Below are 24,792 nucleotides of genomic sequence, written 5' to 3'. Positions count from 1 at the left end.
TCTACATGTATGGAGAAAAATCAAACTCTCTATTTTCAAAAAACTAAGACGGTGAAAGTTTTTCTAACTCCAAGGTTTCAAAATGAACCCCCAACAAGTGGTAGACCAGAAAAGAAGCGGTACTGCTTGAGTCTAAATATCTAACCCTGAGGCGCATCCTACACCTTAAAGTGAAAATTTCCTGCATAAGCTGAAATACAGACAAGCAATTACTAGTCAAGGATTTACACATTTCCCATGGTCAGCTGATACTGAAATAAATTGACTCTGATTGCTTGTTATTTTTAATGACCACACTGTTAAACCACATACCCTAGTGTCTACGTTAGACTGTGTATGCAGTTGTTACTGGCTGGCCAAGCCATCGCTTTCACACTATAATCTACGCGGCAGTCTGCTATACTGCTTCAATGTTGCGATCACCTCGCAATGCTGAAATTTATTCCTTCAATTTACTCTGTTGTGATGTTTATGCACCCACAGACTTTGAGCAAGTCTAGGTCTACGGTTACACATGCAGGGAGATTTGTAATAGACATCAGTTTAAGTGTGCAAGATTTATAGTAACTATACAAAGGTTATTAGTATGTTTTGCCTTCAGACAAACACATGTCAGATAAACAGCATCAAAGATGATGCAATTTTAACTTCTGAATTTCAATAATCAATTGTAAAGTTCAATATTTTCATAAAAAATAATTTGACAAGTTTCTTGTTCTTTTGGGGCATTTGTTCCTAGAATTCATTTCCCTATGTTGAAATGGGCTATATTTGCTGAAAGCGGTGGATATACTGTTATGCTGTAAAAATGACTGCACAAATATTGCTTGGTGTAGTCATCTTTTAAGGTTGAATAACTTTTACCAGGACCTTGTAAGTTCATCTTTCTCGATTTCAACTTTAACTGATGGAAAAATATAAACCGTGTCTTGCCTTAATTAGTGTTTGTAGTACTTTATGTTGCTGATCTAGGGACTTATACTCGGATGACTATGTTAGTACTCAGTGGTACAGTAGAACATATCGGTATTGTGGAAATTTTCACAAAATTTGACCGAGTGAGAGTTTTTAAGTTAAATTTTTTTGAAATGTTGAAAATGGGAGAAAAAAGAAGCAAGAAAATTAAGTGATTTACATAAATTTACACAAATTTAAACTTTTTCTCACCCAAATTAAGGCTACTTGTCATGCTAACAGGTGAACCAAACCAATATTTTAATCCTGGGTAGACAAATTAATGGAAATTGTACAAATCTTTGCAAAAAAGTAATATTGAGCAAATTACATTGTGTTATGTGCAACATCATCTTAAAATGAAGCATTGAAGTAAATTAAGATATATAGTATGCACAGAACCTTGCAATGCTATATGAGAGTGATAAATCATAAATTACAGTACTTTTATGTATTCCTGACCTACCGGTAAAATGAGTGATTTCCCCCTTGCAGTGGACCATGGAATTATCAGTACCAGTATTTTTTAAAATCACCCTGTAAACACATCTGTGGTATCGATGTGTAAATACAGCAGATACCACAGTTACTGGAAGTGGACAGGAAGAAATCAGGAATAAGCTGACAACACAGTCTTTGGTGATTTTAGAACAAATACCAAAACTACATACATACCTTTTATCACTTTCCTCGGCACCTGACTTGTCCAGCAACCTCTCCAGTTCATTCTCAAGTTGCTGAAACAGAAGGGCGACAGAAACATATGTCATTTATAATCTCTTTCTACAGACACAAGTTTTGCACAGTCATACCATACAAGGTTGCAAGCCCCTCGAAAGTGAAAGACTTAAACTTTTGCTCAAACTCACCTTTTCTTACTAAATCAAGAATAAAAATGGGAAGTCACATTGAAAATTTGGTAATAGAGAAAAAAATAACCTAATATTTACCAATGTATTGAATTCAAACTATTGCTATCCCTGTGTTGACTCTTTTGGGGAAAAAAAAAACATTTTTGAAATGTGAAAATATTTCTTACTCCAAAAGCTTTAAAATGAACGCTAAGAGGTAGATCAGAAAAGATTTCTAACAATTCAGGGGTCTGAATATCAGTCCCCAAGGGCCATTCTAAAATTAGCAGAAATTTGTACTCTGCTTTGTGAGTTTATGAGAAAGAATGAAATCAGATACAGAAACTTCCACAGTTATGGCCATGGATTATTAGATATTATACAATCACCTAAGTAATTAAGGTATGCATATGAAATCCTGATACGACCTAAACAGCAATGTATGCTTGCATTTATACATGTTCTCTCCAAAAACTCAAGGGAAAATCATCTTCCGATCATGAAATATCTATAAGATGACAGCAAGCATACATCATCAGGATTAAACTACTGCAAAGAAGAAATCATTTCTGTCAAAAAACTAATCCAGGATTTTGCGTCATTCGAGTAGCAAAACTAATCCTTATGCCTAATACTGCTACATCAGGTCTGTGGATAAAGACATCATTATATGGTGATTATTAATTAATCCTTCATCTCAACATACCCCAAATAATCATCAAGTATTAATTAGAATGTATCAATTATTAGCAAAGCTTTGTCAAAGATACATGCATATTCTATAATTATTGATATCTATGTACAAGGCTTCAAACTGCATGGAAATGATTATAATCACAAATCCAAGGTGGAGCTGCATGTTGCCAACACAATTTTTTTCAAAGCAATATTTCTCATCAAAGATGACAAGGAAACCCCCTCATACTATATATTTTCAAAAAGCAGAGACTCTAAAGTTTAGTATGTTAGCAGTAGTTTACTCAAAGGATGAAGTGGGTGTATATTTGGGGTAAAAAACCTAATTTTGGTATTAATGATAAAAATTAAGTAAAAAACTTGACGTTATTTTCTGAAATGTAATATTTCACTTGAAAGAAGAGTATGTGTAGAAAAAAACGACTATTTTATTTGGCATTATCTATCCTCATTCTAAAATGGCAAGGGTTTAAAGACTGACACTCAAAAAAACTGATTAAAATCATGATTAGCAAAATTAAAATGCCTCTTATTCAAAATGTAAGAACTTTATTGCCAAACAAAATAGTCGTTTTGTTAAATAGCATTTAAAGAACATAATGTGAAAATTTCAGAAAATTTGACCCAGCCAGAGTGGAGTTAAATTCTTTGGAAATTTCGAAATTGGCATTACGGGAACGCTCCAATAACTTAGGAATACCCCACTTCCCTACTTGGTTATCAGGGATTATCAGACAGATCATCTTGAGCGAGTCTTTTCAGACCTGAAGTTCCTATAATAGCACCAGCTGGATAAGATAAACGTAACAATGGATCATTAACACCTTGGGGGATTAAAAGTCTTCTGTTTGCCACCCAAATTGGTCAGGCAGGCAGGCTCGCATTACCGTAGTGGAGTTCTCCTTCCAGTCAAACACTACATAGACCCTATGCCTTGTGATTTAAGCTCTATGGCTCTGTACCGGTATTTGCATAGAAATCAATGCTTCACCACCATGCAGCTTTATGTTTCTGCGCAATGTCAGTTTATATGAATATTCATAAGTACTGCATGCATGATGTACATGTATAGTATCAAACAAGGGACGATATAGCTCCGCTTGGTTATTTACGATAATGAAGACAATAAGTGTGGTTATTGAAGATAATAAGTGTGGCTATTTCGTCAATAAGAAAATAATGATGAACACGGGACGTATTTGAATATCTGAAGAAAATTTCTGAATGATTTTGGAGATAAAACAAGAAACTACCTTTTACAAATAAAAAAATAATGGAAAGTGTATCAAAAGTTACAGCAAGTGGACCTTGAACAGATTTGCACAAGTTATATCTGTAAGAAAATTAATCAAATATATGGTGGTGACAAAACCCACCAAAATTACTTTCAAAAGCATTATCAAGTAAAAATGTTTTTCTTCTGAAACAGAGAAAGACTTACAGAAACATGTACACTTGCTGGACACTGCCAATGAACTTGCTTAACCCTTTCACCCAACTGCCAACTTTAAAGGGAACCTAAGTCCAGCGACATTGACCATTTATCCCTTCCAAAAGTCCCCCTTGAATAAAAATGCAGCTCAAATTTGCAACATAATTGCACGCGCCGACGACTACGGAGCGACGAAAAGGGACATTGAAGTAGACGACATTTATGGAAATGAGCTCGGAATTCCATGGGCGCGAAAGGGCTCATGGGAGGAGCGTGCGTGACGTCATCGGCGATACACGAACGTGTGTAACAGCTTACCAAAGCATTGGAGTCTATGACTGCAGCAGTGCAGTTCTGCACGTTACGACTCTTAAATGCTCAGTAGCATAAAAAATGATTAACTGTTGTTCACTTGAGTGCAAAAATCACTCAAGGAAGAACAAACTGAGTCAGCTTTTATCGTCGTCCCACAGAACAGCTTTTTCGAAGACAGTGGCTAAAAGAAAGTCGGGCGAGTTTTAAAATCTTTAAAAGATAAAAAGTTATGTTCTACTTCTTTCATGATGATTGTTTTATAAGGGATTTCGGGATTCTGATACCGATACAAGACTATACTACACAATGCGGTTCGTATCTTGACATGCTGAGTCAGCCTACTATAGCCGGTTTTAACCAGATAAATATGGCGATTTCGGGACTCTAAAATCCGAAGACGGAAACTACACAAAGCGTCTCTTATCTCGACAGCCCGGGTCTGCGAAATCGCCGATATATACCCAATAAATATAGGCAATTTCGGGACTATATCTGGTAATATTGATATTACAAGATACTGGAATGACTTCTTGCCTATTGTGTCTCGGCACGGCTGGTCTGACAAATCGCCGATATTATATTTACCCGATAAATATCAATTGCACAGGACTCCTAGGCTAATGCAGACGATTCAGTGTGGCTGTTTTCGGACGACCTCGGTTTTCGGACATTTAATGACATGCTGTTCGTTGTACTCACTTCGCTCTGTATTGATAGTGTTTTACAAGTCATGTGACAGCATATTAAGTCAAGTGACGCTGTGTCCCGTTTCGGATATTTTTTCGGTAGAAGCTATTTCGGGCTACAAACTTAGCCACACCGTTCGATACAAGGTGTCTAACGCAACACACAGAGACAGCCCATGTCCGATATTTAAGCGCCATACACGTCGAAATAAGCTTATAGTTGCGTCGTCCATGGATTAGATGTAACTAATTTATCACATATTTTTACAAACAGTTTTCTAAACACATCGAAATTGAAAATCGGGGGTTTGAAGTTTCAAAATATCAATATTTAGCCCCTATAATCACATTCGAAATACGACGTCCGATTACTGCGATAGCAGTCCAATTACTACGCACTCAACATGGGGTCAACAATTTGGCAACTTTGACCCCCTAAATAACACTTCCGTCCTGTTAACAGTTTGAGGATAAGCGCAATAAAGTTTCGAAGGATATGGTAATAAGATTTCGCAGTGCTCGTCATTTATGAAACGGCTTTGAGCGAAATTCACTACCCTGTCCGAAAACTGTCACTAGATTTACTTGCACTGTGTGGTGTCGGCACGCCGGGTCTGCGAAATAAGATATTTATCCGATAAATATCGGCGACTTAGGACTTTAACTCTGATACTAGACGATACATTGTCAAATTGAGGGTAAATGTCCGATGTATATCGGAGATTTCACCACCTAACAGATCCGACTACCTCTGTCCGACTATAAGTTCAAAAATAGCATCCATGGCCGGTAGTCAAGAATACTGTATGTTTTACATTATTAGATTTATTCATGCACGAAATACATGTTTTACATGCAAAGCATTTGTTCATTAAATGTCCACACGAACTTTCATACACTACTATCGGGACTTCGTCGAGAGGGCCGATCGGATATCACCGTGAGTTTGGGAGGGCCTGGCACGAATTACATTCAAGGTAATACATTTTTACTTGGCGATCGATCGGGACTTGAACAGAGGACATATCGGACATCATCGGGAGTTTTGGCTGGTCTTGTATGAAATACATTCTTTACAACAATAGACGATACTGTCTTTTTTAAATAGCTGGCAAATATCCACTATATCGGAGATTTCATCACTTTGTAGATCTGAGTAAGCCCGACTTCCTAAGTTCGAAACGAACTTCGAAAAATAGACGACACTATAGATTTGTCGAATAAATATTTTTCCGATACATATCGGAGATTTCGCAACCTTAAAGATCTGGCCAAGCTCGACTTACATGGTAACACCATAGACCCTCGAGGGTCTATGGTAACACATACAATCAGTCAATCCTTCCGTATCATTCACGAACCAAAAATTAATTTTAAGCGACTGGTAAAGAAAAACTATGTTTTAGAAACGTAGCGTTGAAGGATCGCAGGGTCACTCAGTGTCTCCAATTCAGTTCGGGGTCTGTACAAGCACAGTGACTCCCTTCGTGGAATCATACACAAAACGCAAACAACCAAATATGAACGATGTGTGGAGATGCTTTCATGATATCTTGGTTCAAATTAGTATGGTTTGATTTCAGTCGGGGAAAATTAATACTCGATGTCAGAAATATCGCTGTCCGAACTCTCCATAGTCGTCTTACAAACGCGCTGAACTGTTTACAGAACTCCTTCAGCTGCAAGCTACAATCGTCTGTATCGCCGATGACGTCACGCACGCTCCTCCCATGAGCCCTTTCGCGCCCATGGAATTCCGAGCTCATTTCCATAAATGTCGTCTACTTCAATAGTCTCTTTTCGTCGCTCCGTAGTCGTTGGCGCGTGCAATTATGTTGCAAATTTGAGCTGCATTTTATTCAAGGGTGATTTTGGAGGGGATAAACGGTCAATGTCGCTGGACTTAGGTTTGCCTTCAATTGATCACAATGATCCATGTGAAAAACTTTTCAGAGAACTCTGACTAAAATTTCACAGCCAAAATGTAAAACTGCTACATGAAATCACAGTGAGAAATGACATAATAGAGTAGTTTTGATTCAAATGGCGGATTGACTTTGAAGATAGAACTACCAGTATGACACTGACAGAGTAATACACTGTTGCTTCAGAGCAGATACATTTTATTCAAAGATCACGACTGGATTGGGTTAAACATGCATGACTGCATTTTGAGATCTGAATTCGACATGACAAAGTTGTATCAGTGTCTCTTACCACCAACACACATACTGGTATAATAAAGCTTGGTGTATTTTGGTTGACAGCCTCTACGTCAAAGTGAAATTTTTAAATAGCTAGAATCAACTAAACCTACATGTATGTATGACCACAGTCCCTCTATAGAGGGACTGTGGTATGATGCACTATCTTAAAACATCCATACAATTTTTAATGAACAAAATAAAGAAAAAAGGAGCAGCTGTACAATACGCAAGACAAGACTAGGAAATTCTGATCTGATTTAATACCATATACAGGAAATCCCATCCCACCAGGCTGACATTTAATCAGCTATGTTCTCCTTCTGCAGAGACTAGTGTCAAACTTGTTGTGCTGTGACGGTGAAATGCTGAGAAATGACCTGCCTTCAACAAAGGACTGGAAAGCATTCGGTAAAGATCACTGGAAGTGGAAAGGCAGAAGCGATTCCCATTCACCCACACATTGCGATCAATCATTTTTTTTGTTTAGTTAATACATTGAATGTGTACCTCTTGTGAGAGTACCTCAACGCAAATTTTATATTTTCTTGTGTTGTGAATTTCTCCCTTAATTATTTTAAAGCAGAATGCACGTCAGGTACAGATATTCAGTCTCAATCTTTTACTATTTTCTTTTGAGCTACCACCTGTGGGGGCTCATTTTGAAGCTTATGGTGTAAATGAAGTTTCACTGTCTTGATTAGTGAAAATCAGGAATTTTATTTGCTGACTCACTTTCTTTAATTTTCTACAATTACTTTTGTTTCATATTTAGATATGCATGCCCTACTTTTCTAATGTTTTGTCCTTTTGCTGTTGAATGCACACATTTCTTTGAAATGACGGTGTTAAAGGTATACTGTCACCTGTTCCAATTTTGCAACAGTTACCATAAAGAGAATATCTCACCAATCAAAAATGTTATGCAGGTGGCCGCTTTTTAAAAACAGCGCCCTCGCATGGGCATAATGAACACCAAGGAACGCCCCTTTCATCATATATGTGCATATTTAGATTACAGGTAACTGTATACCTTTAAATTCCCTAAACCTAACGAACGCTTGGCCTATGTTTCACATGGTTTCAGTCAGTGCTTGTCTGGGGGTGCTTTTCATTATGAATAATTACAAATTTACCTCCTAGGCTAGTGTTGAATTATACCAGTACTTTACATCTAACTCTGCACTGCATTATCCAGTCTAACCCAAAATTTTTACCTTGCAATCAGTGCATTCTATCCAATATTTGCATTGATACAAGATGTTACAATCAAGCTGTATATCTTACCTCAATTGTTCTTTCAAGGTAGTCATTTGTACTCAGCACTCTCTGTACTTCCACCTCTGTTTCCTTGACGCACTGTTCAAGATGTTGACACACTGAATTGGGCACATAATTCTCCTTCAGTTCCTCGCGCAACTCTTGCAGGATTTCAGCCTGCTCCAGGATGGCATAGTGCAGCTCTGCGATCTGCTCTGTGACATCTTTGGGTTTGTCGTCATGGTATCTGGTGATGGTCTTCTTGGGTTTGTTGTCAGGAGGTGGATCATTGGCTAGGGCAATCTTTTCCTGTGTTAGTTCATTTCTCAAACTGGATGCACAGAAAGAAATTATATTGTTTCAAATAATAGCCAATTGTATGAACATGAGAAAAATGTGTGCAAAACAATGTTGTATAAAAATTAATTACAAGTAATAATTACTTGTACAATTTTTCTTATCCTACACATGTATAGCATAACCAAATGTGTACAAAATTTTGTAATCTTCCAATACTACCGGTACAATATTTTACTTTCATTTGATTGTAACTTTTGACAATTGTTTTCACCATTTTTGTTTTTAAAGTCAACTACAGTTTCTTGCTTCAACTACAGTTTCTTGCTTTACTACCAAAAGCAAGTTGAGATACACAGTATTCAGCTTGTCAACTCAGCATATTCATGTGTTAAGGTAATATGCACCTCGAAAGTGAAAGACTTAAACTTTTGCTCAAACTTTCCTCAGTGAAACTTTCAACCATTCTCTTACCAAAGCAAGAATAAAAATCAGGGGTCACCGTGCAAACTTTGGTACTAGAGAGACAGATAACTTGCGATTTCTCGATATTTGAAATCCAAAATGGCCGCCATCCCTGTGTTAACTCTATGGGAAAAAATAAAATTTTCGATTTTCGAAAAACTAAGACCATGAAAACTTTTCTTTTGCCAAGAGCTTCAAAATGAGCCCCCACAAGTGGTAGGTCAGAAGAAAATTGATAAAATTTGAAGGCCCGAATTTCTGTCCCCGAGGTGCGTTCTACCTTAAGTGCTTTGTCATTGCAGAAAAAATTCTGGTCAGGACTAGAATTAAAATGTAAGCAAAACAGTTCATCATACATATAGGTAGCATAACAAAGTGTGGTGAAAAGTTATAGCTACCGGCTCTTTACAATCATGCATAAATGTTGCCGTGACTTTTGAATCATTGTAGCAGAACTACCTGGGACATGTAAAATTATTTAAAGATTGTTACACAACCATTATTCAGTGTCTTAAACTGTTACTCAAAATTCACTCTCATTTGGAGTTTTGGAGCAAATTAAATTTTCCTGAAGGACATTCTGATTATATTTCATAGTCCTTTCCTGCCAAAAAAGGTATACTTTAGCTTCTGTGCAAATAAATCAAAATACATAACTCAACATTAAGGAAATAATCTCATTTGCCTGAGGCTAGTGCCAAAGATTTCAACTCTAGTGTGAAAATTAATATCCAACTCCTTAAATTTCCTGGAAGACATTGAGTTTTTTCCAACTAAGGTGAATCACAGTGGATATTTGGCAGTCACTCCCTCACTACCTACAGATAGGGTTCCATTGTTGCTGATACACTGACCTTTAATATTTACAGAGAGCTTACTGCGAATATATCTGGCGTGAAGCGGATATGAAATTCTGACAGATTTTTCACTTCAAAGTAATTCCACCTGCTGTTCTGGCTCCAGTGCAACTGAAGGCATTTCTGTCTATTTCTCTTTTTGCATGGCAACTCACTCACTGATAAAGAAGTTGTGTGATTGCAGAGGATATTGCCGGTAGTCTACAACTTGTACAGCTGTGCCTGTAACCACAGTACACAACTGTAACAATGGTTTTCTACTCTGCTAGGCAGACAATATTATAGAAATAACGGGCGACGCGCTGACCATTAACGTTTATTTGTGGGCAAGGGCGAGAGGAAAGCCAAAAATTAACGGGCGAGGCTTCCAAGCCCATTAATTTTGGCTTTCCTCGAGCCCGCGCCCACAAATAAATGCTAATGGTCAGAGCGGAGTCTGTTATTTCCATTATATTATCATCGAACCAGAGAACACCGTCAAAATTTGCGAAAATTTTCGGAGCGAACGACAACTGGGCCCAGAAAAAAGTATCTCAAATTGGCCCACAAGTTCTCCATTTTATTTTGTGATTGACTAAGATTTACGTTTGAGCTGTAAAGATACGATACTTTGAGTTGTTAATCTTATTATTCATATTCACGGGCATGTAAACAAACCATTATTGTGTATTTGTGGTCAGTCACGTGGTTCAGCTCGACCAATCAAAATGCGACTGGGCAGGGCATGGTAATATAATATAGAAATAACGGACGACGCGCTGACCATTAACGTTTATTTATGGACAAAGTCGAGAGGAAAGTCAAAAGTTAACAGGCGAGTGTTGCCGAGCCCGTTAATTTGCCTTTCCTCTAGCCCGCGCCCATGAATAAACGTTAATGGTCAGCGCGGAGTCTGTTATTTCAATTATATTATCAACGAACCCTAAAAAACCGTCAAAATTTACAAAAATTTCCCGTGCGAACGACAACGGGGCCCCAGAACCTGTCAGTGAGTAGTGTGCGTGTTGCAAAAATTTTGCAAATCCGGAGATTTTTTGAAAAAAGCATCTAAACTTGGCCCACAAATACTTCATTTTATTTGTGGTTGATTATGATCTTTGTACAAATCACAATTTTCGTTTTAGCTGTAAAGTTAAATGTGTTTCTCATATTCACGGGCATGAAAACAAACCATTACTGTGTATTTGTGGGCAGTCACGTGGTTCAGCTTGACCAATTAAAACGCAATGGACAGGGCATGGTAATATAATGGATGATTGTGGCTCATTCAAATCTGTGACTGGCTTCATGGGAAACTCTCTCCCACGCCTGGATATGCCATAGCCACTGGATTTTGGCTAAACCCCTGTCTCTGAGTCGTTACTTTGTGATAAGTTGATAACAACTCAGTTACTCTTTCATCACCAATGTTTGAACCAAACCATTGTCATCAATAGTACTTGAATTGGTTATCCTTTTATAGGGCATTGTGGACTGGTGAACAGGTTTAGTTGTCTTTAGTTTGGCATTTTGAGGTCTGTTCAAGTCAATCCTAACTACATGTATTCCAGTACCAGCTATGATACAGAATTACAACCCAACTATTTTCTATGCCAAGTAATAAACATTACGGTTTAAACATGCAAAATGCAAAGCCAATACACTATACTATGATAACTCTCCATAACCAACACTGAAAGATACCGGTACTTTCAATTGTCACATGTCAATTGTCATTGTGAGATATATTTTTGAGAAGCTTCTCTGTGAAAGTTAATTTACAAAGCTCAGTTTGATTGTACCAGTGCTGACCATTGCAATATGTAATTGGTCTTCTGTTTGGGATTTGACATTTCTTATATTTGATTCCTTGTCTTTTGTAACAAATTATTGTGACACAGTCATTCACATTTTGAAAAGACTCCATGAAGGTTGCCAAAATTAAAGTTCAATTCTTTAGCCTAACTTCATTTTGTTGACCCCCTGGCAATCAGTTGTTGAACTTTTGTTCTGGATTCAATCATATTCCTACATTCTATTCCCACATGTACTTTAACTGCAGCCACCTTGAGAATTGTGTGAAACCATCATCATATCGGTATTTTGAATAAATTGGCAAAGGATGCTCCTTGTTTGACGTTCATTTCCAAGGCCTAGAAAGACCTGATTTTATTGACCCTCTGGCAGTCAATCCTTGAACTTCTGTTTAGGAGTCAATCACAGTCCTGAAGGTATTCCTACATGTATCTCACTTAGTCATGGTAAAACCATCATCACAGTTTGAGTAAATTCCTCTGAGGCTGCAAATCTGTCCAACTTTCATTTCCAAGGCCTGGCTGGCCCTGATTTTATTGACACCCATAGTCAAGGATTGAACTTCTCTTCTGGATTCAATCACATCCTTATGATATGTTCCTATCTCTATGACAACAATGCTGAAAGCTACAAGGCTTTGACTGAACTCAGAGACTGGCCTGTGTAATAAGTTCATTTTCAAGGCCTGGCCGCAATTTAATGACCCTGGTAATCAGTGATTGATTTTCTGTTTAAAATACAATTACATTCATTGTTTAGATTCTTTCATTTACTTTTAATACTGTAGTGCTAGTAGGCTACAGAATACAGTCCATGCCCTCAAGGAAACTGACAACATCGATATGATATCAGAGACATAAAACTGAAAATTTGAAATTGAAAGGTTAAATGCAAAATGCCTTCAAAGACGTTTGTTGTCAACTCTGTATTGATCACACCACAAGTTGAGTAATAGAATAGCTGATCTAAATTCTTCATGAAAAAGTTTCTCAATGGTACTTGTCACTGGTATACATGTAGCTGCACTGGGTAGCACTTTGACACTTGTAATAGGAATACAGCTGACTTACTTCAATGTTAAGTCTTGAAGGTGGGTGATTATTTGCAAAATGGCTAGAGACTGATACAAGGATTGATGACAAAGGGTTCGGAAATGCTTGTAATGATCTACCGGTAGATCAAAGTTTTGCCCTAATGCATGTAAGTACTGGTACATTGCATTAATTATTACAGTACCAGAAAGGTTACGTGTAACATCTGATTATTACATCACATACAACATTTAGGTAGAGCTTTGAAATCTGTTCATCCAATGTCCACTTTCACGATGAGTTAAATAATACATTGAAAACGGTTTAAATCAGTGAGCTTACCTTTCATTCTTATTGAGCAATTGTTTGGCATCCATCTCTAGGTCCTTGACTCGTTGCCTTTCTTCCACAACGTCTTTTGCAGCTGCCGTACCACTGGTGGTTAGATTCTGCACCTGTTGGTATAGTACTTGGCTAGACTGAGCTGACTGGCTGTCCAATAGGGAACCCATGTACAGGTCATACTCATGCTGTGAATAGTAACAGACATAGGTAGTGCATAGTTAGTATGTATGCACCGATGTACAGATACATATATGTGTATACCGGTACATATACATGTGGGTTTCTGTATACTTGCATGCATATACACTAATCTTGCCCAGCCTGTCACTCCCCACCCCCCTACTAAGTCAGTAAATGTACCTACATTTATTTTCAACTACTTGGCATGGGATCGTATAGTTAGTTAAACTTTAAGGTAGTACCGGTATGCACCTCAAAAGTGAAAGATTTAAAACTTTCCATTCTCTTTCAAAATCAAAACTAAAATTCCAGGGTCACTAGCCAAATTTTGGTACTAGAGATACAAATGACCCAAGATTTACCTATACTTAAAAATTCAAAATGGCCACCATCCTTGTGTTAACTCTATGAAAAAAAAGAAAATTTTTCATTTTTGGAAAACTAAGACGATGTTTTCTTACCACCAAGAGCTTTAAAATGAACCCCACAAGTGGTAGATTAGAAAAGAATTGTAAAAGTTTGAGAGTCTGAATATCTGTCCCCGAGGCGTGTTCTACCTAAAGTCAGTAAAAACTGTTTACAGTTACTGTACCTATGTTTTCATTGGCCTCAAAGCATCTGTCTGGGACAGGCAGACAAGTATTATTTCGAACCCTGTATACCAATATCTCTGTTAACAGTGACACTGAAGGGCAGCAAAGAGAAACATTTTTGAATTTTTGTGATCACCTGGTTTAAACTGCAAAGAAAATCATAAATTTTTGTGAATCATATTTAACTGTTTTTCTTTACTGCTTACCACAGAAAACACACCATTGAGTAAGAAGTACACACCTATAGTTTTGTCAACAGTATGGAACACAAGTACACCTATTCTTGCAGGCATACAGGGTACGTACAGGTATATTATAACTTGTTACTTCCCCTGTGAAGTGTGGTTTGTCTGTAATTATACTACATGCATGTCGGTGTAGATACTTCCCTGTAATTTCCGCTGCAGGTTATCATAGCCTACAGTAATTTCCCTCTCTGATAATCATACTAGTCTTTCCACCAATTTTCTACAGATTGGGCAGACCTTTAGCTTATCTCACCTTCTGTACCACATAGTTATTTTAACTAATTACCAATGTCTTTCCTCTGAAGAGATTCATTAGAGGAAACCGGCATTCACAAAGGAGTGAGTAATCAGTACAATAGATATAGAGTGGTTTCATGGGATATACCTAAGGTTTTGGTAGCAAGAAAATACTGGCTGAATTATCTGAGGGTACTGGAATTTCGTTACAGTAATCTGTCAAATTATTGTTATCTGTATTGTGCAGTAACATGATGAAGCTGAAATAGACTCATATAATAATCGTCAGTAGGTCATTTGCTTACTACAGTATAGGTGCTTACATGAGTGTCATCTACAAAAAAGTGCAATCATGATATCCTTATTCCTCTATGTATTATTTAATTATTCATTTAATCATTCATAGGAAAATCCAAAGTTCAGGATGAGGAATTTACTATTCCAAGGTAAGGGAGACGAAATGAGAGATTTAACTCATGCAGAGCTACCTGTATCAGAGCAATATTTGTGGGATACCACAGTTTGAGATGTGTCCATCATAAAAATGAAAATTACAAAAATGTCAGACAGTCTGCATACAACAAGGAGTGTTTCGGCCTAGGAAAACCTACCGTAATATCATATACTACATCTGTGGATTTCACAGGTGTTGCAAGATGAAGCCTTTGTCAGACGAGGAAAACAAAGAGATGGGATGAGTCCACGTGATTGCAAATGGTATTTTCAGTTTTCCTCAACATTTCTCAGGAATGCCTCTCTTGCTGATGTGCAGATTTGCTTTGATGCAGTGCAATCAGAACTGTCAACACATTGGGACATTTACCAGGCAGACTCACATCTCTGCCAGGCACAGCAACTGTGCGTTACTGCCTTCCTACGAGGATATTCACGTCCCAATGGTTTATGACCCGGCACATTCAAAGAACGACAAGTACAGTAGGAATACAAATGCCTAGAGCTATGTTGATTCAAGAAGACCGCTTCACAAATCACCGCTGTTAACAAGGTGACTTATACCCAGAGGGTCTTTGCAGAAGGGGAAAAGTGCGTCTTTCATCTGGCATTTTTTTTCCTACTTGGACGGGACTGAACCGAAAGTTGTTCATTCAACCCTTTATCCTGCCCATAAGATTTAATAAAACTCGAACAAAACTCATTATAGAGTAAATTTAGATGGATTGTACTGTTCCCTCAATCAAATCAGCAGCTGTCATGTTGGCTGTATGTCAAAAGAGTACTCACACTCAAAATCTTTATTGCTAGACGGAATTTATTGACATTTACTAGCTTTGTGGAACCACTGAACTCTGTCATTAAACATTGGCAACTCCATTAAAACAGCCCAATAGAAAGTTAAGTCTTTATATTGCAACACATCAATAATGTATTTATGTAACACATTACTGATTCCGCACTGAAGGGTTAGATGGATGACTTATGGACTTTTATTACATCTTAATCAAGACAAAGTTGCAATAAAATCTTGAAGATTTGCAAGCCTACCTGTGATAATGGCTGACTAGACATTATCTTCAAGGTTTAAGGCAGAAATGAAAGGTGGTTATAAAATGTTAGTGTCAGATTCCTTCAAGGTTTGGCTTGGTTTATGAGCTACAATGCTACAAGTTATCATTGATGACATAGTTCCCACACAGTAAGATTGTGGTTGTACCATGGTAGTGTCAAGGTGGCAAAGCTGTTGGTATTTTGGAAAAAAATATTTTCTGAGAGATATTATCATGCAGGCTTGAAAAAGTAGAGCTCTTCATTTTCCAAAATATGCATATAAATTGTCTAGTATGTATATAGGTGCTGTATTTTCATTTCAATGGTGGTTTGCTGAAGCCAAACAAAATGTGTGTTTGCAATAAACCTGATAGAAATTTGGAATGTCAATGGCCCTATTATATTTTTTGCCAAGTTTGAATGAAGTCCCCTCAGGGATGTCTGAGATACATGAACAGACAAAAAATGTAACAAAATAGCCACCTGGCGGACATATTTGATCGTGTCAAAAAATAAATCAACACACAAGTGTAAGCTACAATGTTAACCTTAGATTGGCTCTGCTTGTCTGAGGTATCTGAGTGAACAAACAAACAAATATATCAAAATGGGCACCTGGCGGCCATATTTGGTCCCATCAAAAAATAAATCAACGTACATAAGTTTGAAAGAAATGGGCCTAGGAATGCCTCAGATATCTGGTGGGTATACATGTACTGGTATTTGGTGAAATTAAAAGACGAAATGATGTACCGGGTACAAATGCATGCCGCAGTGAATTATCCCTGTACCACGTTTGAGAGAAATAGGCCTGGACGTGTCTGGGGTAACTGTATAATTGAACGTACAGATATGTGGCCGGACACATCCAAATCTACAAGTCTGTCAGGACTTCCTCCATGGGGACCAATAAATTTATCATTACATACACAGAACTTCAAAGGAGCTGTGACAATACTTGGAAGGTACTAGAGACATACATGTACAGTATGTGCGGTTTTGTATGAGCTCTGCCACTATTTCATCTTTGCCAATGCTTTGTACATTTGAGGATGCTAGCAGGTACATGTACATGGCAAACCATCCATTACACTTGTATATCAAGTTTGGGGACATTAAGTGCACTGTTGTAAATCATGTTTATCTCATGTTTTGAAAGTCATTTTAAACGTTTAGCTCAACACCATTTGACTTCGTTTCAGTACAGCATTGGCTTTGAGAAATCAAATGCTATTTTTATGACAATTCACATTAATGAGGAAAGTAAAATTGACATGTGTAACAATTGCATTTGCTGAAACAACATTTAATTTACTATCAATATATGCACTGGATAGAGTACATTGAAAATACATTGAAGGTGTAGATCAAATATTTCTGATTTGATAGACTGGATGAAATCCCCTGTAAAGCTTTGAAGGCCATCTGCTCAAATGCATAGCTGGTAGTCTATTCAACATGTCATACTGATTTAGAAGTGTTGGCTTTTAGACATTACAGCACTTGAAGCACAAAATAATTGAAAGTTTTTCATTTCAAAGTATTTCATACACATTATTTTGGCTCTAGATATCTTCAATTTTAATGAAATTCTAATGGAGAAATTTTCAAATCAGGCTCAAGAACATTACAATTACTGTGCAAATCTTAGCATACACAATCACTCGATTTAGCACGGGGAACTTTAAATTCATGACTTTGCATTATCTCATTATCTTATGTCACTCTTAAATTCAAAGTTAAACATACTGTCTGTCAAAATGTTTTCATGCAATGAAAGGATAGCAAGCTGAACACACTATGATTAATCCATGACAGTTGAGTCATTTGATATTCATGAAAAATATTCAGACTTAATAGAACAAGCGACCTAGCGGCCGATATAGCTCCGCTGTGTTTATGTAGAGAATAACTATTTTTGACACACGTTGATGAAGAAGGGTGGAAATCTTTGATAGCTCGATGCAGTGGCCAGAAAAAAGTGGCTAAAATAAGCTGCAAAAATATGCAATTGAAGATTTCATCATACTTTGAGTGTATCACATAGGATCATCCCTAAGAACATGTCAACCAAAGCTATCTGATGAGTAGTTTTTGAGAATAAATTTTTTGACCAAAAATGGCAACAATCGCCCCCAAAAGTAAAAATTGCAGATTTCATCATAATTTCAAAAGATCAAATTTAGTTTATCTATAGAAACCTGTATACCAAATTTCAAAGCTGATAGACAAGTACTTTTTGAGAAACGCATTTTTTGACCAAAAATAGGAAAATTGCCCAAAATTCAAAATTGTAGATTTCATCATTATTTCAATAAATATCATTTAGTTCATCTATGGAAACCTGTATACCAAATTTCAAAGCTATCAGATGAGTAGTTTTGAATATACACATTTTTTGACCAAAAATGGCAAAAATTGCCCCAAAATACAAAATTACAGATTTCATCAGAAATTCAATATATATTACTTAGCTCATCTGTAAAACCTGTATACCAAATTTCAAAGCTATCAGACCAGTACTTTTTGAGAAATACATGTTTTGACCAAAAATGGCAAAAATTGCCCCAAAATTACAAAATTGCAGATTTCATCATAATTCGTAATTATCATTTAGTTCCTCTGTAGGAACCTGTACACCAAATTTCAAAGCTATCAGATGAGTAGTTTTGGAAATACACATTTTTTAACAAAACTGGTAAAATTGCCCCAAAATTACAAAATTGTAGATTTCATCATAATTTCAATAACTATCATTAAGTTAATCTGTAGGAACCTGTATACTAAATTTCAAAGCTATCGGATGAGTACTTTGGAAATACACATTTTTTGACCAAAAATGGCAAAATTGCCCCAAAAATACAAAATTACAGATTTCATCAGAAATTCAACACATATTACATAGTTCATTGATAGAAACCTGTATACCAAATATCAAAACTATCAGACCAGTACTTTTTGAGAAATAAATTTTTGACCAAAAATGGCAAAAATTGCCTTAAAAATGCAAATTTGCATATTTCTGCACAATTTGAACAAATCTGAAATAGATCATCCCTAGGGACCTATGTACCAAATATCAAAGCTATCTGACTGGCAGTTTTGAAGAAGAAGATTTTTAAAGATTTTTTTTACCAGAAATGACAAAAATTGCCTTAAAAATACAAATATAAATTTCGCCACGATTTGAACAAATCTGACTGAAGTCACCCTAAGCAAACTGCATATCAAATTTAAAAGCAATCGGACAAGCGGTTTCAGAGAAGAAAATTTTTTTACCAAAAACACCAAAAAATGCCCCAAAAATACAAATATGCAAATTCCACCACGATTTGAACAAACTGAAGTGAGGTCACCTTAAGTGAACTGCATATTAAATTTCAAAGCAATTGGACTTGCGGTTTCAGAGGAGAAGGCAATTGTTGACGGACGACGACGGACGACGGACGACGGACGACGACGACGACGGACGACGACGGAAAATCAACCTATTTGATAAGCTCCGCGTCGCTGACAGCGGAGCTAATAGAAAAACTCACTCATGAAAGCCACATGCAACTATAACAGAAGCAAAAACTCAAGCTTTGCATGGTACTGGCTATGAATGTGTGATAAAATTGTATCAGCATGGCAAAGAGTGTATTGCGATGTCTTATGAAACAATGTCTAACAAGTTATTGTAAATGAATTAGTCCCTACTTGTATAATAAATTTGGAAACCATTGACGGAAATCATGAAGTGGGATAAAATTGGTAAAAGCATATCCGGAAAATGGCTGACCAAGTCTTGACCTTGTATTGATGTGCATGTACACTGTTGAAGTACCCAGTATGAATGGAATTATAGTTTAGCTAAATTTGTGTAATAGTTGGGTTACAGATGTGGCTATATGTTATGACAGTAGGTATGAAAAGTCAGAACACAATGGCTGCTTAGATTGTATTGTGAAGAAATTTGATATGCATATATATAAAGTCTGAATATTCTGTCTTATGCCGAGAAATTGGTCCCAGCAAGGGTGAGTAATGCCTTTGGACATGGAAAAATCAGAACAAAATGGCTACCTGGCAACGATTTTGGATCATATAGTTGAAAATATTTGACGTGCATATTTATGTCCTGGCCTAGTGGGCCTCAAGCACAAGGGGACAAAAAATGGAAACAAAATGGCTGCCTGGCAGCCATATTAGATCATATCAAAAAATAAATTTATCTGTATATGTATGCCAGAGTGTATACAATGCAAGACCGAGGTACATGAATATTCCACATTAATTAAGGATCATTAGCATAGAATTTTAATACCGAAAAATGCTCATTAATGTAATCTGCATATTTGAATATCAATATACCTCGCATCTTGCACTTATAGGCCAGAGTGTATAATTCCTGTGCAAATGTTTGACAGAAATTGACTGGGGCATGTCTGAGATATCTCCCTGGACAGATGGATGTACACATGGATGGATGCAAGGACAGATGCACGGACAGAGCCTAATCTATAAGTCTCCATAAGACTTCGCCCAAGGGGGCTAAACAATGGACAGTATCAGAGCACAGGGGTGGATAAGTAGTCTTGCAGTTTGTACCGCACTGATTTATGAAAATGAATTAAGATTTGTGTACAGATTCAGGAAGATTCATTGCAAAATTCTGAGAAACTCTCCTGCATATTGGATCGTATCATAAAATAATTTTACATGAAGTAAATCTTAGTGTGATGTTCTTGTGCCAATTTTGAGAGGAACCAGTCAAGGGATGTCTGAGTAATAGCTGTGGACATGAAAGAAATGGCTATGTGGTGGCCATATTGGATAAAATTGCAAAATTAAATAACGTCCTTGTGCCAAGTTTAAATGTCATCAGTTAAGGTGCGTCTGCATAATTGCTGTAGACATGAAAAAATGGAAGCTAAATGCTGCCTGATGCCCATATTGGATTATATCACAACGGGTTGTCCATGTTTGTGAGTCCCTATGGTGCATCCTATCTTAAAGCATTTTTGTAACATACATTAAACCCATGACCCCATTCAAAGTATCTTGTTTGAAGATGGCAGGTAGAAACAATAGGCCTGAAACACAATCCTGGGAAGGAAGGTTGACAGTACACCTCATATAAAGATCTGCCATGGTGATGGTGTACCAGTACACTTCACTGAATGACTCACCAAATGAAACTTAGTGATCTATATACAGAATGAACACAAATATTGCAAGAAAATTTCCACCTTTCCAGAACTAGAAGTAAAACTAAAACTGACAAAGAACACCATGTCCAAGATTTGGATGAAAATATCAACAAAATATATTAATACTGGTATACCGGTATTTGCAGCGCTAACTTTCACCTGAAGTATTTACACACATTGAATATGTTCACTTTAAGACTAACAAAAAGCATGTGTGATAATACGTGTTTAATTTAAATTTGTAATTTCCCTCACAAGAAAAAACAACAACTGTACAGCATTTCTTTTCTCAATGGGGAATCTGAGGTTTCCACATTCCTCTTTTTCACTGATAAACAATTCAAAATAAATTTGTAAATTAAGTTTTTCTGTCTTTCGTGGTCCTGTATATTTGAAATTTTGATGCACTGGGCAACAACTTTTGGGAATCCTTATGATTGGATGAATTTACAGCTAACATCTGTGTTAACTTTGAAAATTTTAATACACTTCAGGGCAAAGCATCAGAGGTCTGTATCCGGTAGAAGAACATTTTTTAACTTGTCGCACACCTTGGCTATCCTTATTCTTTGTTAGAAGCCACAGGACTAATATTCTATCCATCATATCTGAATGGGAATCTGACAATTTCAGAAAATTTTGAATTCAGAAATGCATAAAAAGAATGACGGACAGAAGTGGTAAAAAGAATCAACAACAAAATTATCAGGGTGCAGTATCCTTCATCAACTTAGAATTTTTCAATAAAACAAGAGTCATACAGAGTGTTAATTATCGTTTCAGACAATAAAACCAGCATGGTAATATTAGGTGAACAGCATAACTGATATAACTGTTAATTTAAACAGCTATAAAATTTAATACTTCCTGCTGTGGAAATATTGTGTAAGTTCTTTCCAATTTAACCTGAAGTGACCAATTTATCTCCTCCAAGGGCAACCTTACATCCTCAGTATTAAGTACACATGTACCTCAATAATTTAGTGATTGCTAATCTGGCAAGGATATGGATTCAGGATTACCTCGGCACTTTTTAGATAAGGTTGTACACACTCAGTGCATTTTAATTTACTTCCAGCAGAGATAGAGCTGGACTGTGTTCGGCATAAGCTTGATCCCGGCAATTTGAGGAGTTGGGATTTTCTGTCAATCTGTGTTTTCATTGAGTGTGTGCCTTTGTTCACGGCTCCTTCTTCATGGAACAACATCCTGTCCAGCAGCTACAGCAAATGATGTTTTCAAGGCTTGTTTTCCAAGTTTTCATTCATCTATCTATCTATGCCTTTTACACATTCATTTTCTGCTCAAGGCAAAAAGCATCATCTTTCATGCAATAACAGATAACATCTGGTTTTTTTCACACAATAACGGATATCAAAAAAGTGAATTAATAGAGAATTCTGGGTACCTTAAATACGATTGTGCCATCTGAGTGAGTCATGAAAGTCTAAGGTGATCAACCATATTTTAAACATTGCAAATTTCTACAGGTAAAACACATGATTACAGAAGCAAGAGTAAAGTTTTAGGTTTCACAGCAATTTAATGCCAGAGATGCCTAAAAAGATGAAAAGATGAATGGTTTAAGCTAGTTTCACCAAGAAACTGAATTTTTGCCATGATAGCCATTATATTTGTGTTAAACGTACTTATGACATCACTATCTAAACCTCTTGCTGTGGTGAGAAATCAACTTTTTATCCTCAATGCATTTCATTATCATATAGTTTACTGTCTAGCACAAGACAAAACCTATTTAAAGGCGGAGCCTCCCTTTAAAAGGACGCGAAGCTATGGCGGCGTTCATTGTGTAGAGACACCTGCAAACAGGCAACATGCGGGCACATGTTCAAGAAAATGTCACTTTTTAGTTTTCCTCGGCCGCAAAAACGCAGACAGACTGCCAAGAGGTCAGCGCGAAGTTGCTGCCGATCAAACTGTGGTTATATTGAAAGTCTAATGCGGCTGGAAGACAATTTTTTAGGAAATTCGAGCGTTTTTGGTGGGGAATCAATGACCGTTGGCGATTTGAACCGACCGCCAATCAAATGCTTGTATAAGCTCTGTTTGCAGGATTAGCAAAAGGTGACGAAAGGTTGAGATCAGTTTGTATAATTAATGTTATAGAAATCAAACATCGTACTGGCCAAGTGTTTGACTGGGAGGAGAAGTCCACTAATGCGAGAACCTGGGATTGAAAAGTGTGGTTAAGGTAGCAAGGATTAATAACTTATTGGCATATGTTTTCTAAAAATTAAATGAAACAGGAACAGAATATTTTCAGGAGACAAAGTTGACACTGAATATCAAAGTAATCTTCATCTCTCTGAAAAAAGACAAAAATAAACTGAAATACTCCTACAAAGATATGCAGAGCCAGATTAAGTTGCTTAAAGTTTGGAAACAGTAGCAGTGTCTTGTTTGACCAGTAGCTTGTGCATGTCATATGAGAATTCTTTCCAAACTACCAGTTAAGGTAGTTCGCGCCTCGAAAGTAAAAGACTTAAACTTTTGCTCAAACTTTCCTTAAGGAATCTTTCAAACATTCACTTTCAAAATCAAGAATAAAAATCGGGGGGTCACCGTGCAAATTTTGGTACAAGAGAAACAAATAATGCAAGATTTTCTGATATTTGAAATTAAAAATGGTCGCCATCCCCATGTTAACGCTACAGAGAAAAATAATATTTTCAAATTTTGAAAAATTAAGCTGGTGAAAGGTTTTCTTACACCAAGAGCTTTAAAATGACCACTAACAAGTGGTAAATCAGAAAAGAATTGAAAAAGATTGAGAGTCCGAATATCTGTCCCCGAGGTGCGTTCTACCTTAACCCTTTTCCTGCCGAGCGCCATTGTCCGTTATCCTCCCAAGTCAGTAGAAAACCGCCCCATAATATGTGCCTGCAAAAGATTGGCTCTCCTGCATGTTATCCTGCCAGGCATTTTGGCAGAAATCGCCCATTTTCAGGGTAGTTTTAGCCGTACTTATACGTGTTAGACTTCGATAATTTCTACATGCCCGTAGACAGGGGAAGGAGCTCAAGGGTTGCTGCAGAAAAAAATTGAGGTCACCGGCTTTGTTTGCCCCTGGGAGTGCGTCATTTTATTGCCGTTTCATGTTTATTTTTTCGGAAATAAACTCCTTCAGTATTACGCACGTCCGCTAGGCACAAACATCACCTCACTCGTCTGTTAGTCAGAGACCCTGAGGGTCGTGCTAGGGGTGCAGAAGCACCGTCAAACCTGTCCTGTTTCCCCAGGGTAGGGTCAATTGAATACGTACCTTCAACGACTTGGCAGTGTAGCACAAAAACTACGGTACGTTTTTGCCGTTGTATTAACGACATGGCTGAGCCATTGAAGCACAGCTCAACGTAGTTTAGCCAGCTCAGTTGGGAGTTGGCTTACGAGTGTTACCGTTCATTACTGACTTAATCGAGTGGTCCTCAGTCAGGTACGGGTTTGTACCGACATGGCTTGGGCTGCAGCTAACCAGTGATAACCAGTCACTACACCCAAGTCTTCAGTTCACTTTTGCGATGCACGGGTGCAACGTAATATGCTTCCATTGTTCTAGCCATCGACGTGTCCACATGCCTGGCAGCCATATTGTACTGCTAGCTGGTTTGCATAACAAAAGCAGTTCCCG

The 24,792-nt window shown here is 37.2% G+C and overlaps 2 protein-coding genes across 3 annotated transcripts in view; one reads left to right on the top strand and one right to left on the bottom strand.

Annotated features, from left to right (window-relative positions):
* The window catches only part of LOC139142665 (zinc finger-containing ubiquitin peptidase 1-like), a 470,199-nt gene that overhangs the window by 255,682 nt on the left and 189,725 nt on the right, over positions 1-24,792 (top strand). The window lies entirely within an intron of this gene.
* LOC139142669 (uncharacterized protein C6orf118-like) overlaps positions 1-24,792 on the bottom strand; it is an 81,797-nt gene that overhangs the window by 2,914 nt on the left and 54,091 nt on the right. For both annotated transcript variants that reach the window (XM_070712721.1, XM_070712722.1), the window contains exons 4-6: positions 13,185-13,372; positions 8,426-8,729; positions 1,630-1,691 (exon numbers count right to left, since the gene is read on the bottom strand). In XM_070712721.1, coding sequence (XP_070568822.1) covers positions 1,630-1,691; positions 8,426-8,729; positions 13,185-13,372 — 554 coding nt within the window. The remainder of the gene's footprint in view (positions 1-1,629; positions 1,692-8,425; positions 8,730-13,184; positions 13,373-24,792) is intronic.

Source organism: Ptychodera flava, chromosome 10 (genome assembly GCF_041260155.1).
Source record: "Ptychodera flava strain L36383 chromosome 10, AS_Pfla_20210202, whole genome shotgun sequence".
NCBI classification, from domain to species: domain Eukaryota; kingdom Metazoa; phylum Hemichordata; class Enteropneusta; family Ptychoderidae; genus Ptychodera; species Ptychodera flava.
The sequence above is the reverse complement of the archived record's forward strand: the minus strand, read 5'-3'. Positions and strand labels throughout refer to the sequence as shown.